The sequence below is a fragment of the Colias philodice genome, chromosome 3 (assembly GCF_061535455.1).
Source record: "Colias philodice isolate Cphi_HAF_F1 chromosome 3, ilColPhil1 Martin Lab GWU primary, whole genome shotgun sequence".
Taxonomy (NCBI): domain Eukaryota; kingdom Metazoa; phylum Arthropoda; class Insecta; order Lepidoptera; family Pieridae; genus Colias; species Colias philodice.
In genome coordinates this window covers 3909073-3929364 of record NC_143088.1, presented here as the reverse complement: position 1 = coordinate 3929364, position 20292 = coordinate 3909073, and the positions used below count along the sequence as shown (strand labels likewise).

General features: G+C 30.4%; 1 protein-coding gene across 1 annotated transcript in view; it reads left to right on the top strand.

Moving 5' to 3' along the window:
- Positions 1-20292, top strand: part of LOC149489526 (GTPase-activating Rap/Ran-GAP domain-like protein 3) — a 49385-nt gene that overhangs the window by 11527 nt on the left and 17566 nt on the right. The window contains exons 2-4 of the mRNA XM_089714111.1: positions 12836-12905; positions 18660-18752; positions 19418-19499. Of these exons, the coding sequence (XP_089570237.1) occupies positions 12836-12905; positions 18660-18752; positions 19418-19499 (245 nt within the window). The remainder of the gene's footprint in view (positions 1-12835; positions 12906-18659; positions 18753-19417; positions 19500-20292) is intronic.

Below are 20292 nucleotides of genomic sequence, written 5' to 3'. Positions count from 1 at the left end.
GTATAGTATTATAATATTATCTGTTGTGTAACGCCATCACGATACAATTCGTATGCTTTATCAGTATGTAGCAAAACTGCACTTACATCAACATAATGACTAACCGCTAACCAACATTACATCACGCAGTACGCATGTAAATAAGTATACAGGATGACCTCATTAAGTTTCACGAGTTAAACCACAGTACTAAAACAGTCGTCTCAATTAATTATCCGCTCCTATAAATCTGCGGCTCCTCGTTATTCAATAGCGGTAATATTAACCCTGTCTCCTCTCATGTCCGAAACCAATGTAGGTCACCGCAGATATTAAACGATTTTCGCTTTGAATTTTGATTTCTCAAAGGCTTATTAACGATACGCGCGGGCAAGTACCTACTCGAATTACTCTCCCAATATGAAACCATTTTCAGGATTTGAAGACTAACTACGTACAATGCTAATTAAACTTTCGAATTGTCTACATTTGACTAATCAATATAAGTTTGTAATAGTAGTGCTGCTTGTTTTAGTTGTACTAGTAGTGTTTGTACTAGTAATTTACTAGTACGAGTACGAGAAATGTTTACGAATAATATTTTGTTGAATTCAAATAGTAAAACTTATTAAGTGAAAAAAAAATAATAACTAAATATAGTTTGTAAGAACGTTTAAAATAAAAACTTAAAAATATTTATTTAAGAAACATTCTTAAAAAAAATAAACATCCTTTTATTAAAAAATTATAAGGTATTTTAAGCATTTAAAACAGCGAAAACAATATAAATTTAAGGAAAAATTATTTTTCATAAAATTGGCAAATTTTAAAATCCCGAAAAAATTTAAATTTCTGTAAATGATGTCATTATTCTTTTTTATTTTCATAAATACTTTATCAAGACACCAAAGTCTCTCTATATAATAATAGTGCTTTCAAAGTCCAGTGAATCAACGCCGCCATAATCTCAATAGCCCTAGTATAACCAGTGTAAATGCAAATTGTACCATGACGCCATCCCTCATTACGACTGTCAGTTCCCATTAGCACAACTCGCAAGTTAAATTTACGATTCGAGTGTTATCTAATTAGGAGAGCGATGCGAAACAGCACTTTATAATAAATTTCAAGAATATACCAAGACCTGTAAATGTAATCATAATTTTTAGTTACTCAACTTACACCAACTTTGAATGGAAATTTTAGCGCACTGTCACGTCGGTTATGAAAGGATCTTGACATGGGTACAGTGATATTTGGTGAAATTTTGGGATATATTTTATTGTTAAACCATCATCAAGCTCGCGTGTATATCCACGGTCAATTCGAAAGTATTCCAAAAAATATTTTTCCACTTTGATGTCTAAATGTCCTTATTTTACGGACGCTTGGGGGCAGAGAGTCACTTGTCCCGCCTTCTCGTTTATCAACGGAAGAATTTCTTCAGGGTATTTCTTAAAATTCTTCTTATAGACTTACCCTGAAGGCAATTATGTAAGTTTTTCTTTTATATTTAATAATTTCTGATGAATTATCATTAATCTATCTTTTATAAAATACATAACAATGATTACTTTTTAAAACATCTAATATTATCATAGTAATGTAAATTAAATTGTAGTCTCATTCAACGTCGTTATTTCAAATTAAAATATTTATAACATATATAAAGATTGTGGCATGATTATGGTTTCCCATTTATTTTGATACAACATTATTATCTTTCGAGCATACGTTATTTTGTGTGTGAATTCACCTGTGTTTCCATGACTGAGTATGTAGGTCACTGAGAAAAATATAATGGATGTCATGCTCGTCATATTTTTGGATTGAACGTGATTTTGATCGGATTTCTGTTTGCATTGAAGTACTGTACAACTGTGTGTGAAATAGGCACTAGTAGACACGAAAAATATTTTTTTTTTCGTAAATATTTTTTATGCAACTAAAGCTCAATTTTGCTTTATTTTAGAACTCAGTGAGCTCACTCATCATATTGAATTGTTTTTGTGAATACGCAAATTCTTTTAAAGATGTATGTATTTAAGATCTAGTAGTAGATACAGTTACAATTAATTTATGATGCATCAAAGATTCGAATGCAATGTCTCACTATAAAATTATAATAATAATTACTAAGTAAGTAGCTATAGTATTTAAAGGTAAAACTAGTATTGCTCGCATTTCGCAATGAAATCGTTAACTTTGTCCTTATGCATGATCTTCTAAATAAAAATTTAAAAAGAATAACTTTCAAATGCATAGCTGACTAGCACTGCAATTTCGTTTACAATGCAATTAACGTGGCAGTAAAACGGATCGCGAGAAACGCTCTCTGCAGGCAATTTAGTAAATGTGCCATTTCAGCATTTTCACATAAAAATACTCATTAAAATTCCACACACAACGGTTTTCCTTATTCATTTGTAGCATCGAAAAACTATTGGACGAGCGAACTCTTCAATTAGTTTTCTTTAGTAGATTAAAGACCAGCGCGGCCAATTTGTTTGCATTCAGACAAACAAATTGGCCGTGGTAATTAAGAACTTACATTTTATTTTTTGTACACATTTTCCTCCATTGCATTTAAGTACAACAACTCAAGACATAATTTAAAAAAAAAAACATCTGTTTTGGCTTTCAAATTTTAATATGACGTTTGAAATCGCTCTCAGTCAAATTGTTAAAATTTGATAAGTACCGAATATTTCAAAAGTTCAAATAAAACTGCCCATCTGATACAATCGAGAAGTTACTACGCAAAGGAAGACTTAAATGTGTTTATTGAACACGATTGAAATAGAACTGAAAAGTTAAAATGGTTTTTGTTATCGCCAGCGTCACTACAGTGTATTGTAGATTAACTACATTGATAAACGATCCACGATCATAGGGGCGTGTTGTTTGTAGGTGCTAGCTTTATATATTCAGATATACAAATATGACTTGATGTTAGCATGTTTTTACTATTTAATTTCGAGTATTATTGAAATAACAGTAAAAGATGGCGAACAAAGATATTTTTCGATACAGCTGTAACTTTACAGTGCATAGGTATTATAAGTATTCTTGAATATTTTATAAATATACTAAATATGTATTTCTAACAATAACAATATGTTAGGAATAGATATTTATTTCAGTCAGTAGTAAATTGAAAGCTTTTATTAAATTGAAATCAAATACAAATTGCTTTGCATTCTTATTGAAACATTGCGTAGGTATCTTGTGTAGATATTAATTAAAATATCTTCTTCAATAAATGTTTATTGCTATTCATATACGTAGATAATAAAGTATTAAAATTGTACGTATTGAAGAAAAGGGGTGAAATAAGAAACGTCGCCTACAGGCACATCGACACTTATATCTCGAAGTTCTTGGAAAAGGAATTGGCGAATACGGAAGGCTCTTGAAAGTTCGTTGAATCGTCATTCGCCAAGTTTGCTCCTTTATGCATGTAAATTGTAAACGTTTTATGCGAAATAATTGGATTTTAGATTGATTTTTAGGTATCTCTATTTAATTTTATACATAAATATTCGATATGATCTCACTGTATCTCTTTGAATGAAAGCAAAGCAATTAAAAATTAAATCCCACATCTCTAAAATCAAATCTAACGACAATCACATAGATTTACAAGACAGACGCCTTTGCTTTAATATTTTAACTATCGAATATTCAAAACTTGCCTATCAAAATTTAATTAAATAAGCAATCTTTAATTCTACGAGCGCTACCAATCTCCTAAAGTGCGAATTCGGTGCTGTTAAAAACCTTTTTTATTTTCATTTATAAAATGCTTCTCGTCGAAACTATGAAACACTTTAATTCACTTAAAAATACGGTATATAGTTATACTGTAGTTCATAATTAAGCCGATTTTAATTATCATTCAGCTCTCAGAGAGGAAAACTTTCAATAACGAGACCTTCATTTATTTGCCATACCTACCTACTAGATATTAAAAACATTCATACTTAGTTACTACAAAGATCAAACTAGCGTGACAATTTTCAGACCTAGCAAATTAATATATTATAAACTTCCTGTGAATTGCAATTAAAAAGAACAAAACATTAAAGGACACCGACGTTGCATTCAGTTTAAAAGCGTCTACTTAGTTGTTGCAAACAAATTTCGCAACTGTCCAATATTAGTTATGGAGCTTCAGTAACTTCGAAATGTCTCTAGGTATATCAATTACCTTCATTTATTAAATTTTATGTTTCTTATAGAAATAGATGTTATAAAATAGGTCACTATATTATTGAATCGTATTAGAAAGCAGATCACGACTATAACCAATAAATACGTCATATTATTTTATTTTGTCATACGTGACTGTGGTTTCTGACGACCATAAACTGTGTAACATGGATAAAACTTCGAAGAATGCCTACTTTTATGATGATAAAATCAATAATATATGTACTATAAATTCAAGCTTTCTCGTGATTATAATATTTGAGGTAGTTTGAAAAGTTCTATTGTTTCATATTAGTTTTCTTACTTCAAAATATCATGTGTTTTGTCATTTGTGTACCAAATTAGAAATTTAAAAAGCTAAAATTATATTATTCTCTACTATAGCTGTGCTCTGCTGTTTCACCCGCATTGCTTCGCTCCTGTTGATCTTAGCGTGATGATATATAGCCTTATAGCCTTCCTCGATAAATGGGCTATCTAACACCGAAAGAACTTTTTTTAAATCGAACCAGTAGTTCCTAACACACAAAAGACAAACTCTTCAGCTTTACAATATTAGTATAGATAAGGAGAAATCCAATACCTACTGCAAGTTACAGTATCTTTCCTTATAAACTGTATCTACTTTAAGCGATCACATAATAATATATATAATGGAGGTATTATGAAAGTACACTACAAAGTACACTACGCAGTTTAGATATAATATTTATAGTAAAAAGATTCTCTAAAGACTTCTCGTGATATTCTAATCGGTTCTTGGATTTAGAAATATTCTTGAGACTGTTATGCATAGTGAAATTTAGTAACCAAACACTGATAACAAAGACGATAGATTAAATTTGGTTAAAGCTGCTTAAAGCGACATTACATTTACTCGGAGTATAAAAACAAACAACGCGCGAGTTTGGGTTAATCCCTAAATCCTGAACGACAATAAGATTACGCGTTAATAATAAATATTAGACACAGCCTTTTGATGGAAAAGAATCACACGCGAACATTTTAATTGTGCCGTAGAGTGGCTCGGTGTAAAATAACGCAGTCCATGAATGGAAGCAAAATTAAATTAGTTTTGCAGTATCCAGTTTTTTTTATTTAAATTCTAAAAATGTGTTCTTTTCGACATTTTTATTTTTTATTAATTCTATTAGACTATCACTATCTATCTATATCTGAGGCTTTTTTATATATACATACATTTATACTTACTTTTATTCATATAAAAAAATATTATATAAAACCTTGATTATATACTTAATTTCATTGAGGTAAGATCAACTTTTTATCTACTGTACTGAAGGGTGTAAAGTAGTATTGATAAACAATGTTTTATTGAATATTAGCTTCAAAAAAATAAAAAATATGCGTTAGGTTCAAAATAAAGCGTACCTTTCCATCGTATTTCTTTTCATCGAAGCTGAATGGAACGAATGCAAGGTTTCATATCTTCCATCTTGAATTATTTATCGCCACGTTAAGCACTAAGCTATAATATTATATTGAGAATGTTGAATAGTAACTTTGAATTTGAAAAAATAACAAAAAATAGATCCAGCTTTTTATGAAATGCCGAATAATAATTTGTGCATGAGATTTTTTTTAAAAAGCTACGCATTTCGGACAACATAAAAAAATGTATAAAATAACGGCTACAACGCATTCATAGCAGGCTTGCGGGGCTTGACTTAATTACAGCTGGCCCACTTCGACACTACATGTGAAATTGTCGCATTCATTTTCTAGCATTCATTTATCTCAGTGTGAGCTTATTGACAATAATAAAACATTAAATTCGAAATATTAATGTGCTTTAAGTCAAGTGTATAATTTTATAATACTATTTTATTCATTTGTCAGACTTAATGCTACTTGCTGACTATACGTGGATACTATGTGTTTAGATATTTCTTTATTTCGGATGTGTACAGGCAATGCTGCTTATAAAACCAAGCATATTGTGACCTGTTTTTACTGTATCCTTACTGTATCTATTAATCGTTATCTCTTGTACTGTAATTAATCATACATCTAAATAGTTCGCATTAAAAAATAAACTATGAAATTGTCTGAAATAGATAAAGATCTTTTCAAAAATAATTTAAGTGGAAAATTCGTTTCATCATGCATTTTCATCGCGTCCATCTCGTCGCATTCCCGCTGAACAGAGCTTTCATGCCATTGCCTTTATTTTAATTAAAGTATCATTTAGTTTTAATTACATTTTTATTTATAAAAATAAATGTTTAAGATTTAATAGGATGAAATAATAAGCAAAATACATGTTTTAGGCTACTTTTTTTATACGTTAGTTTCCTGAAGGTTCTTTCTACTTAAGTATTTTAAAGTCGTGGTATCATGTTATGGAACTTGCCAAAAAACCTTTCGATAGAAGCCAAATTTCACACATAAGTATATGTAAAATATCAAAACTACTAACATTAGAGAAACTTTACAAGCACACGTGAATGTCCTTGTAAAACTACCAGGTATTTTTATTTAGAAAATATCATGAAACATTCATATGTATAGTTATATGGTTTCATGTAGCGTGAGACCAAATAAAGGTTATATAAATTGAATATTTTTGTTTCCACGAATATCACAATATTCATTTAGGTTTATTGTAACCGAACTCCTTTGTTAATTCAAAATTCATTGTTTTTGAAAAGTATTATAGACGATAAGCATTAACCCAATTTCAGCAATGCAAGGTTCTGCATGGGATTTATATTGTTTTGTCGTGAATTTATCGTTATAACTTCGATATTGGAATACACCTGGAGATAAGTGTCCAATTGGGAATGCATGGCTGTGCAATTTTTGCTATTTTATTTTAATTGTATTTTATATTCGGTACTTTGTAACTTCAAACAAATATACAGTCTCATGCCGCGCTGTCTGAATCTGGGGAATTGTAACTTATTGCGTTACATCTATACTTTGATTGCATAAAGGAATGCTTTTTGATGAAAAAACGACTCTATCTCACACCTTTTAAAATAAAAATTTAAAAAGGCGCGAGATAGAGTCGTTTTACTTTTCAACACCAAAAATATTACTGCTTTCTAGTACGGCATGCTAAATTTTCGACCTATCCGCTTGCTATCCCGGGACTTCGCGATTTATTTTTTGCGCAATTTACTTAATTTATTTAAAAACAATTCATTGAATAGTAAAGTAATAAACTGAATAAAAGTCCATCGAGATATAAGTAAATCTATTAAATCCTCATCAAACCGCAATAAACGATGAACCGCTTTGAGCACGATAAAGAGAATCCTATTCCGGAGACAAAGGACATTTAGATCTTTGTTCCTAATAGAGAGTGACGCAAATTTCCCATTCGGCAAACTTTTGTACGGGAAATTCAACGTCAGTCGTCCAAATAGAGAACCGCTGTCGTTCACTAGCACACATGCTACACTGAACACGACCAATTAATAGTTATAGGAGTTCAAAGCGGGATATGAATACAATAATTGATGGTTTTGGGCTTCGTGTAAAATTATACGGTGAAAAACTCTACACAATTTGAATATATTGCCAGCAGTTTTCACAGAATAAGGTTTTATATTGCTTCTTGTTATATCTTTTAACTTTTTCCTGATTTACTTTAATATTATACTGTTACTGCAAAGAATTATTTGCATAGAAAACGTGTTTATATTTTACACAGGAAAACTGTTTTTCCCTCGTTAAAATATTCTAGTGCTATCAGCAAAAAGGGAAAAATGGATCTTTTATAATTGATATTTTGTTCCGTGACCAGGGCGAGACGAGGGTGATATTTATTAAGTTATTCCACGAGTAAAGAGCAGAAAATTCAATTTATTTATTTCTATCTTTAGAATCATGGCTGCATTGGCACAAAGTTTCCAAGTGTGTCTGGGCTAAATGACATTACAATTATAGATAATAAGGGCGAATTGGAAGCAGGTGTTTCAGTTAAGTCGTTTATTCTGTAAGCAGTTAAATACGACACTTCGGAGTGAGGTTTTAAAGTATCTAAAATTGTTTTAAAATATGCTTGCACAAAGTCCAACATGGTACGAAACCATGTTGGACTTTTTTAAGTTATTAGTTTATTTTAGTGAGTTTATTTAGTAATTTAATTTTTAACGTTATTATTCTGCTAGATGAACTTATACTATTTTATTGATAAAATAATATTGGAGACTCAATTGATAATTAAATAATTGAATGTCTTGAGTGAGAACAAGAAAAGTGTATTAGAAACGCATGTATGCTCCATTAAGCCGGTTTCCTCTAACGTCCATCCATTATGTTGATGTACTTACCCCTTGTTAATTATGTTACTAGTTACTACAGCATCCATATACTAATATTATAAATGCGAAAGTAACTCTGTCTGTCTGTCTGTTACTCAATCACGCCTAAACTACTGAACCAATTTTCATGAAATTTGGTATGGAGATATTTGATACCCGAGAAAGGACATAGGCTACTTTTTATCCCGGGAAAATGACGCAATCCCGGAAATCCCACGGGAACGGGAACTATGCGGGTTTTTCTTTGACTGCGCGGGCGAAGCCGCAGGCGGAAACCTAGTTGTATATAAGTTTAACATGCTTTTATACTTGAATCTATATAATATAAAATCGTATCGTGATAATTTATTGATAAATTTTTAGATAAATATTTCGGTCCAAAACCATCATCATCATTGAAATTTTCGATTTATTTTCCTATATAGGTTTAGTTATAGGCTACATTATACATTTAAATTTAACTTGAAATATTGAATTTGCGTTTAAAAAACCGAATTCTATAAATACTGTCTGAAACTCTAGTTTTTTATTGGATCCGGTTGAAAGAAACTATGCGATGTTATTCGTTGTGATATGAAAGAATCTGCTGAGTTAGAAAGATCTTCAATAATTTGAAGAGGTACCTACACATTTTATAACATCCAGATTTGTTGCCCATCTGTGCGGTTTAAGATAAAATTATTGTCTCTGTACTTGAAATACACGTCGACGGATCACTTGATTTGTTTGAAGATTCGTATTGTTTCTGTTACACGTTTTATATTCAGTGTTCAGTCGTCCCCTGAGATCTGAGGATTCAATTCATTTAAACGATTTCTATATGGTATTGTACAGTATAAATGTCGATGCTATTGCTTGTAGCCTCTAAACATATTATGTTAATTGAAAAATGAACATACATTTAATTTTCGAAATATTACACGATAAAGAAGCTTAATAATGATATCTAATAAATAAATTCGGTCAAACTAACCAAAGCCAAAAAATACACCAGTTTGTTTTAATAAATATCATTGTAATCATGAACACGTCGTCATTTCAATTTTGGTAAAGGTCGAGTAAACACTTGTACCATCCAAGATCCTCGTATTGCGTCTTTGTTCGCAAAACCCTCCCTAATGATACCTTTCCACGGAACGAGCATGGTGTGTAAGCTTTTCAAACTTTCTGACCTTCAAGCCTCTCTCTTAATACTAATACATCAGCATTAATCTTGGGCTCTATCTCCGTATAGAGACGTTAAACCCTTAATAATGCTCATAATTCGTTATTGGAAAAAATTTTCTCATGATGTAATAAATATGTTTATTGTTCTATGTTTTATTTTGACTTTCCGTTATCTATACTTATATTATTTTTTAATATTATAAAGCTGAAGAGTTTGTTTGTTTGTTTGTTTGAACGCGCTAATCTCAGGAATTTCTGATCCGATTTGAAAAATTCTTTCGGTATTAGATAGCCCATTTATCGAGGAAGGTTATAGTTTATATGTAATCACCCTAAGACCAACAGGAGCGGAGTAATGCGGGTAAAACCACGGGGCACAGCTAGTATTTAATATAATATGTGAATATAAGAGTTTGTTTATTAAATTTATTTTGAATAGCAGTGTCAACATTTATTTTATTCTGATAGAGACAAAAATGTTCCTCTTTTACGAACGAAATGCTATGAATATCGTAGATTTGGATACCATGTTCAGAGTTCATGTCTAGCTATGTGAATACAACACAGACCACTTCTCTTTTGGTAGTATATAATATTATTATGAAAGGAAAGGAAAAGTAATAAATTATAAGAAAGGCACAATGATTCCTTTTAGCATATAGCCAAAAGACCGAAGTAATAAATTCAGAGGGCGAGCGAACGTTTCGAGTTTTTCAGTGGCGTCCATATTGAATTTAAGTCGAGACCGAGCCACGTCGAGTACCTGCCGCGGTAAGCGATATCTCAAATATTGCTCAAGGAAACTACTTCTAATTAATATTTCACTTAAAGGCAATAATTTGTTACGATGGAACTTCAAAGATAAATAATTAGTTGAACAGTTGCTCAAAAGATCCCCATCTACTAGATATAACTTAAAATGTACACTTAATAAGTATTAAGGGTGATGGTTGTCCACTGATGTACTTAAAATCAAGACAATGCATATAGCAACTGTTGGTTATTATGCAAAAAAAAATGTAAAGTTCAATCCTTTTTGTATGCAATTTGAAAGAAAAAACATTTTTTATATTCACTTCCACGAAGCTATTTTACAGCTAGGCTAGCTTATATTTAAAACTCGTTTCAATATGGAATATTTCCCACGCACATATCTGATTACTGTTCCTTAAAATGTGAACAAATGACCTATGTGAGCCCTTTACCACTTCATTGAACTCTTGTCTTTACGTCGATCACTTGAAAATAGGTTATGGCCATAAATAGGTCGAGAAATCTTTAAATACTTCCTTTAATTTTAGAAATTTATATTCAGATCATACATTGAGAAGATGTCATTCATATGCCTGATCACATATATATTATTTTTAGTTTCATTATTTTACACTAGCTAATGAAAAAAAATATGGAAACAAAAAAAAATGAAACCTATATGGATTTAAACACGCCTACATCCAAAAAGGTTTCTTAACCTTTCATTGAATTTTGTGAGAAATTGATCGGAATTTTGTAGCAAGTAAAAGGCCGAAAACTAACTAATTACAATTTATATTCATATTGAAGTACCATACAGAGTACCTTCATTTCTATTTGGAGTGTAAATAATAATTATCTACCGACTTCTTCCAACAAAATATATAATAGAGATGAGTTCCTTCCTACACAATTTTAGAAATGCTATACCAACAACTTAATATAATTGATGTATTCGCTTGGATATGTCGCAGGCAAATTGTACAATTTCCTCTGTTTACAAACGGCGTCTGTCACTTTACAAACGCTAGGCATTTTGTTATATGTCGAGAATTCGTAATCAGAAATTTTTTGTTTGGATAAGGGGGGTTAGGTTCTTGTTTTTAAAACTACACAGAAATAGGAACACCGCGAAGCGAGGGCTCCATCGGTTCACAACCGTCTTCTTGTGGACGTTGAAAAAAGTAAATACACAGCCTATTACAAAATGCCGCGCGTTTGTAAACGGCGAGATTATACAATTTGCCTGCGACAGATACACATTCATTAATATTAAAGGGAGTTTATAATTTGTATTATTATGTAAAACATTTGTATATATTATGTAAGGTTATTTATAGTATAGTTATTATACATATATGTATAGTTATTTATGTGCATATAATGTACTTTTTGTGTAAGTATCATACTTTTTTATTTTCATGTTATTTTTCTTATTTTATTTCCAAAATTGTATTTACTAAATATTTCGCTTTTTTACCGCTTGGTTGCCTGGCAGAGATCACTTCTTAGTGATAAGGCCGCCAATTGTACTACATCTTTCTAGTACCATATTTTCTCTTTTATTGTTTCTTATTATTTAATGATTGTATTACAATAAAGTGTAATAAATAAATAAATATATCTAGCTCTAAAAAAGTTAGAAGATTTGGAGCTAATTTTCTCAAATTTTAATCATCTTCACCGCACACTTGAAGCAAATTTGAACAGCTTAGACAAAGCTGAGTATTATACTACATTTTACTCCTAAAATATGAGGAAGAATTAAGTTTTTTTTTTTAAGCATATTCAAACACTTTTTTGATAACCTACCTAATGCATGCATAATCATTTCTACATAAGATAATGGTCGAACGGCTTTTTTTATTTCATTAAAAAACTTTGTAGAAATTCTTGGCGAAGGTGACTAATTACACCTCTGCCGCTTCGTGGAAACTGCAGTTAATTAAGGTAGGGACGCAAATGCTCGCTGCCACTTGCAAAGAGGCAAAGAGCTGGTCAAATTGCAAAGTTCCAATGCCATACTTTGATACAAAGGCGTATGTCAATTATAACATTCTGATAAACAGAGGAGCGCGAGTGCTATTGTTTTGTTCAATATATCTGAATATGTGGATGTGGAAATTTGAACTTTCATGGATTATACATATTTAATTAATTTCTAATATAAAGGGCAAACTCTGTTTGCTAGAACAGATATTGGTGATAAAAATTTCTAGGATACTTTTTTTACCACGTGTGAGCAAAACTTAAGTTCGACTTCATAAAATGTAAATATAAGTTTGTACATACAAATAAAAACCATATTTAAACCACTCTACAAAATATTAAATTATGATATGATCGTATCGTTATGTCAACTTCTTCTAGTAACTTCACAACTTATTAAAAGCTCCGATGAATCTTATTAATTAAGTTAATTTTGTCAACAGTTCGTCAGCGAGTGAGCTAATCTCCAGGCGTGGTGTGTTCTCACGAAGACAATATGGGTCCGTGGAGCAGGTAATTCATTCTAATTTTCTTAATTACTAATTTGTTTGCACAATTCCTTAACTATTTTGTTTTCCTTTATTAACAATGACGCTTTTAAAGAACTGAAAATAGTATAATTTAAACTTGCACTTAAATTAAAAAAAAACTGTTATCTAAGTAATAGAAAAATTGTTACAATATTTATTAAAAGCTCTATTATATTTTCTTCTATTTATGGGAATAATTAATCACCTCAACGGACGCCTATATTTTATTTAATCAATCGATCGCTAATAGTAGGAAAGTAAATCAAAATATGTACTCAAGTTTGCACATGTGTCTGACTGCATGAATGGAAAATATGGAAATTCCCAAAAATGACGTTTTTTTTCTGCAATAAAACCTTTATTATTGATATATTCATATTCAACTCGAGGATATTCAAGTTTATTTTGGAACCCTATTATTATTTTCTATTTTTAATTGAATTTTTTTTAAATATTTATTTCAATTATCATGTTTACTGATATTATGAATAATATAATAATAATATAATAATAATAGAACAATATTTTCAAGCTTGTGTAAAATTTTAAGTTTATCTATTTACAAGTTCAAAATGAAAGCAATTTTATGTAACAGTGAACAGAAGAAAAAACAAAACTTACCAAGAAAACATTTAAAAACTAAATTAAAGACGTCGTATAAAAGCATATAAACAAACGATGAATAAAAGAAATAGAATAAATACAGCAAAGTCTAGCATTTAATCGTACCTTACTAAGAAAACAATATATGTCCTCAATAAACCAAATGAAATAAAAACAATGTATAATATAATTAGGTACATTATATTACACATAATCCTAAATTAAAATTGAGTCGGAAAATATATCGTAGCTGTCGACAGCAGGTGTTTAAGTTTAGTAGAATGTTTAGAAATAAAGCAAAACATTGTGATTTAACACTAATTTAGAACATAATAAGTCGAGATTAAATCTGTGGAGTCGAAATAACAATTGAAGATATCGCTCAAGATAATTAATGTGAATTTAAAATAAATCAGAGAAGCAAGCAGAAGCAGTCGAAAATGGAATTCAGAGTGACAGTGTAAAGAAAAGCTTTATTTGGAACAAGAAAACAAACCTACACATTTTTTGAGAGAAAAGCCAACAAATCTAATAATTAATGTTTGAACTGTCAACACTCAACACAAATGCATGTTTTATTTTTTGAACGTCGCAATTAATATTCAAAAACTCAAGTACATTAATTCACTAAGTACCTAATCATAGAGAAGCTTACTAAGTTGAAGTCCTATTATTAGGTGCCTGTCTGAATTTTCGTCGATGTAGAAGGTAAGGAAAATGCGGTATCATTACGATCACAGTCGAACAATCGAAACTATCGTTATAGGTGATAGCATCGTATCGGAGTCTTAAAGTATAATAAACCTCAACTGAGACAATCGATTTATACTTACCTACATTTATTCTTTAATAACGCACCTTCGTCGCAAATAAACGATTGTAAAATAAAATTTCGGCACAAAAAAGTGAGTAATGAAAATATCTTAGCGAAGGGATTCTTACTTTTATTGAAATATCGAGATCAAAGTCGCCTAAATTACATTTTTATACGTATTCACTTTTGAATTTGAAATATGATCCTAAATTATACATAAATGTACTTACATACTAATTGAAAATTACATGCAAAACAATCTACACGAAGTGATATAAGAGACAAGATATTAAGAACTATTGGTAATTTAATAAGGTAAATTGATTATTAGAAAATAAATACAAATTGAAAAAGCCGAATGTTGAAAAATAAACATAATATTAGTCATTCACCTGTTAGATCAGTCTGCACCAACGTACCCTCATAAACTTTAAGTGTCCTTCACCCACTAAATGGAAAATCGAACGACCATTTTACTGGCAATTTCCTGACACCTTATTTCTTATAATTTATTAAAACGTTTTCGGAATGTTATGTGGCTTGCATTCTGTAAATACCTACAACGAATTCGCTTGATATATTTTGTTTCAAATATCTGTAAATGTAATAAAATATCAGAAATAGTGCTTGATACTTTATTTTTCTTTCTTAAATTGTTGCCCCATGTTGGCTATATGCGCAATGTTACTTTTGATAATTTATTTAAAGCAAAAATTCGGCAATTAAACTTTGAAAGTGACCATGATATTACACAAAATAAAACTTAGCCATTATATATTTTATTTTTTGTACCCATATTTCTTACTAGAGGTCCGCCCCGGCTTCGCCCGTGGTACATATTTCGCAATATTAGGTAGCCTATGTCCTTTCTCGGGTATCAAAATATCTCCATACCAAATTTCATGCAAATTGGTTCAGTAGGTTAGGCGTGATTGAGTAACAGACAGACAGACAGAGTTACTTTCGCATTTATAATATTAGTATGGATTTTGAAACATGCCATGTAAAATATCAATTTTGCATGGCATGTCACATAAATCAGACTTGAAGATAAAACATACAATGCTTTAATAGAGTCATTAGCGTGGGAAAACAATCAATCAATATCTAGACACGCCTCATGTGACAGCAATGGAGCAACGTACTATTATTACAGGTGCTCTGTACAATGTGTTGACAATCAATCACATTTCACAGGTCACTGCGGAGCTTGTAGGCCATTATTTTAAAAAATAATTAACCCGCGGCCCGACCCTGCCATAAATATTACCCCATTATAGGCTAATTGCATTAATTAATTCCTACATTCAAGTAACACGGCATTTTATTAATAGACATGACTACGTTTTTAAATAATTAATGAGCGATAATAATTTCGATATATGACTTATATATATGACTTTTAATTTGTTAGTTTATGAGAAGATAACAAAATGAAGTAATAATTGATGATTTTTCCTTTTCTCCCCATAGAGTCGTGTCAAATATATTACGTCACATCCCCACTGCGATAAATATTTATTATGATATAACGCTTTATAGCTAATCGGCGAGGCGACTCTCAATACTAAGTGATTTCTTCTGTACTAGTTGGAATATAAAGGATGTCACGAAATCATAAAAGTATTGTAGACGAAGAAACCACTTGAAAATGGAAAAGTAAATGAATTGTAAGATCAAATTTAACGTTTTATTATATGAACTTATATGTACGTTTTTGTTTTTTTTATAACGTACCTACGTGTTATTATAATAATATAGAAATATAAAATTTTAAGCTCAATTATATCAGCAAAGAAAAGCTATAAATACAAACTTACATAATTAATTGATTAATAATATTACAGAAAATTAATAACATTTAAGTAATTTCACGCCATTAAACATCAAAGCTCTTATAAGGTTTATAATTAAGTAAAATAAACGTTCCTTTGCTATAATCGTTGATAATGAACAATTTTACGAGGGAAGTGGGAACTTTCCAAGACCGATCGTTAATAATATAAGGTTAGGTGACATCCTGATATTACTATCATAAAGATACTAATCTCAAGAAATTAACTTACGCTATCATAGGTTTCTTGAATAAACTTTTTCATTCTTTAATTGTTCATGTATGTTCCATAATTCATGGAACATACATCATGTATTTTTCATGATCATGTATTTTTTTTTTGCATTAGAATATATAGTACAGTTAACAGTAACAGTCTTATGTTTCTGATGTTATAAATGGGAAATAAAGATTTAAGTAGGTATAGGTTTGTTTACAGGTACATATTTTAAAATACATTTACCATTATAAAGCTTAGACAGTATTATATTATCTGTGGCTACAACTTACCGAGTATCATTTATTTTATGTGTTTACTCCGATTCAACCCGGACGCAGAGCGTAGCTGAGATAAAGAGTCTAGTAACTAGTTTAATATAAATATTTTTGCCTCAGTCTCAATTGAAACCACGCAATATTTACACCTCATCTCATTTGTTAGCCGTACACCAGATGAGCCCAACAAAGGCTTTACTATCTTTTGCTCTATTTGATCTGTGATTAATTTGTAAAATAAGTGAAGACTTCGGCGATTATCATGATAAAATTTCTAGAATAATCTGTCCTCTTGACTTTAATCCATGAAGATATAGCGAAAGAATCTTCAGTACACTTGACAAATACTTGTTTCCTGACCTGATGCCAATCATCTATTGTCGTGGATAGCTAAACTAGACAACGCTTTCATCTGTCTTGGCTGCATTCCAATTTCGATCGCGAGCTCTATGCAGAACAGTGTCTTCCAACAAATTCCACTGCCTACTGTGATAATGAAAATTCAAATTTTAACAGATAATAACTGATATTAAGGTTAATATAGAAAAAGATGTATGTTGAATGTTATCTTAGTAACTAATTTCTTTACAATATGTTATATTTTTTTTAATACCCTGACGTAAGCAATAATCATAACACAGATAATAATATCTAGAAGAATAACTTATTGTTTTTTTTTTATTTTTTGTTTATTGGGCTACTTAGTGCTCAATTTTAATTTTAAAGCTACCTAATAGAAGGCTTAACTGACGAGAGAATTTTAGGTATTGTAACAAGAAAAGAAAATTGAGCATTTCTCAATTTAATCATTTTTTACCCGAATCCTGCTGTCGATCTTATGAAAAAATAAGATTAACAGTAAATTCAATCTATTTTAAAGAATACAAAAATTATTCTTGATTAAAATAAACACTCCGGCTTACTTTAGGATTTCTAGATATCGGGTTATAACAGAAATTTAGGAAACTATTTTTTAAATCATGTTTTAAAAAACTGAAGTAACTTTATCCGGTATAAAAATAATCAAAATATAAGAAACGACTAATAAATAAATCTATAAATTGACGGAATATTAAATATCAAAAGGCGTCACCAGGGTCAGACATAGCTTTGAAGGCTCCCTGAGGAAATATTTTTTTCAATTTGTGTAGGCAAATTGAATTTCAGTGCAGGAAATGATATCTGATATGAAATTCGATGAGTGTGTCCTATGGTGTGTCCTGATATTTATAATCGTTTTAAAATGTCCCCTATCCCTATACTATACTGTACTGTTAATCTGTAATTATATATGTGTTTACACATTATAAACATCATGTAGGTTTATCGTTTGTATAATTTTGAGTACCTACACAGGTCACATACAGTTCCTTTCAATAATTATAATTATTGTTCATCTACTACTAGAAAACTAGTTTAGAACTGAAATATAGCAATTAACACACATTTTATTCAGAAATTACAATCAAATACTGGAATAAGGTCATAAGGGTTTAAAATTTGTTTTGTACCTAATCTTAATTGGCTCATAATTTTGTATAAATATAATAATACTGAGAAATGTTATTTACTGTAATGCTGTATGATTACGAATAAATAAATAAATAATAATGAAAATTTAATAACAATCATTCTCCATTGAGATATACATATGGAGACGACACCGCCTACATTACTTATATTCCGCTCAACATAAGACATATGGCTTAACTGCACGCTCATTTTTTATTTGTTTTAAAGTGAAACGCATCAAATATGCCTTCGTGTGTGTTACGATATTGCACAAATAATACAAATAATACGGAAAAGTGACTAACATAACTTTTCATCGGTAAGTAAGTACCTAACTAGATAATAATTTTTAAAACTTGAGCAAAAAAATGGCGCACAGATTTTGTTCGTGGTGTCTCCTCCATACGTAGTAATATTATCTCAATGTCATTCTCTTTGTTTTTTTTCCTACAATAATATTTAAAAATTGATTGTTCTAGTTGTCAGCGACAAGCGAAGTTAGCGGCGCAGTGGACGCAATCATCCGCCGCTACCGTCTCGAGAACGGGAATTCGCTGGGCGAAAAAGATGAGGTAGTTAATAAATAATAATTATTGATATATACAATATTATTTATTTTGTAAAAAGCATCCAATTTTTTTACATAATTAATGATTTTTTTTCGTACTTATTAGTACGTAACGTAAAAAATATTAATACAGGAAATTCCTTCTTTTCAGGTTTTTAAAAACAATTATTCAATTAAGGGCCGATTTTTCAATGCTTGGATAAAACTTATTCGTCGAATAATGTATAAAACTACCATTTTAAAAACGTATTCTTATTGCCCGTATTTGACAGTTTACGTGACATTTTAATATTATCGTGTAATACTTTATTCGACGGATAAGTTTTTACCAAGCATTGAAAAATCGGCCCTAAATTATATTTTTATTTTCATATTATCAGCAATAGATTAGTCATTCTTGTAGAAAAATATTATAATATAAAAAAGGTCTGACTATTCCTGAAGTTGATTATTTTTAAGCACTGGCTAGGTATTTCAAATTAAAAAAAATAATGACGAATTTTTGGCGCCAATTTTCACGCGACACGCAGTCGGATTTTTGTTTTTTAATTATGTATTATAACTTGATAACTATTATATACGATAAATAAGTGACCCAAAAGGATGAAATTTATTGTATTCTATATACTGAGTTCAATATAACTTGTACATTAGATATTTTGTTTCAAGTTGTTTGGTCCGCCCAGCGCACCGGTACTCGAAAATCCCGAATTCCAGACGCGATGGTACTTCAAATACTTTCTTGGCAAAAGTAAGTTTCTATTATTTATTTTATAACAAAAGTAAAATAAGTATGTGGTTACTATTATGTACTGATCGTAATAAAATACCTAGGAATTTTTTACATTGTATGTACGATACTCTACGCGCCTAGCTTTGATTGGCCTCTTAAAATCTAAACTGCATAGTTCGACTATGCCACCTTTATTACAATGAGGATTTACTATCTACCTAAACAGTGCCCACCTTTATAATAAAGCTTAAATTAAGGTCTAAGATAGATTATTTTCATATTCATAGTAAATTGAACAAAACTTTTTTTTTGTTGTATATATGTTAGGTATACTTTTTTTACAAAAGTTTCCATTGCAAAGAAATAAAAAGTATTTCACATATTATTAATTTTGCATACTTACCATGTAATCTATACAAATATTATAAAGAGGAAAGGTTTGATTTTTTGTTTGTTTGTTTGTATGAATTGAATAGGCTCCGAAACTACTTGGCAGATTTGAAAAATTCTTTCACTGTTGGAAAGCTACATCATTTCTGAGTGACATAGGCTAGGTTTTATCCCGGAAATCCCACGGGAACGGGAACTATGCGGGTTTTTTTTTGAAAACGCGGGCGAAGCCGCAGGCGGATTGCTAGTTAGCAATAAACTACAAAATTTGTAACATTGCAGCGGAGCTCTTGATAAAGTCTGTTTTAATGAAGCTTCTGGCGTCGAGCATTGTCTTGATTGAGTTTTCTTCCATTGTAGCATAGAAAAGTGTATGGAAAACTCTTTATTAACCTTTGATACACTGGCAAGTAGATTTTAA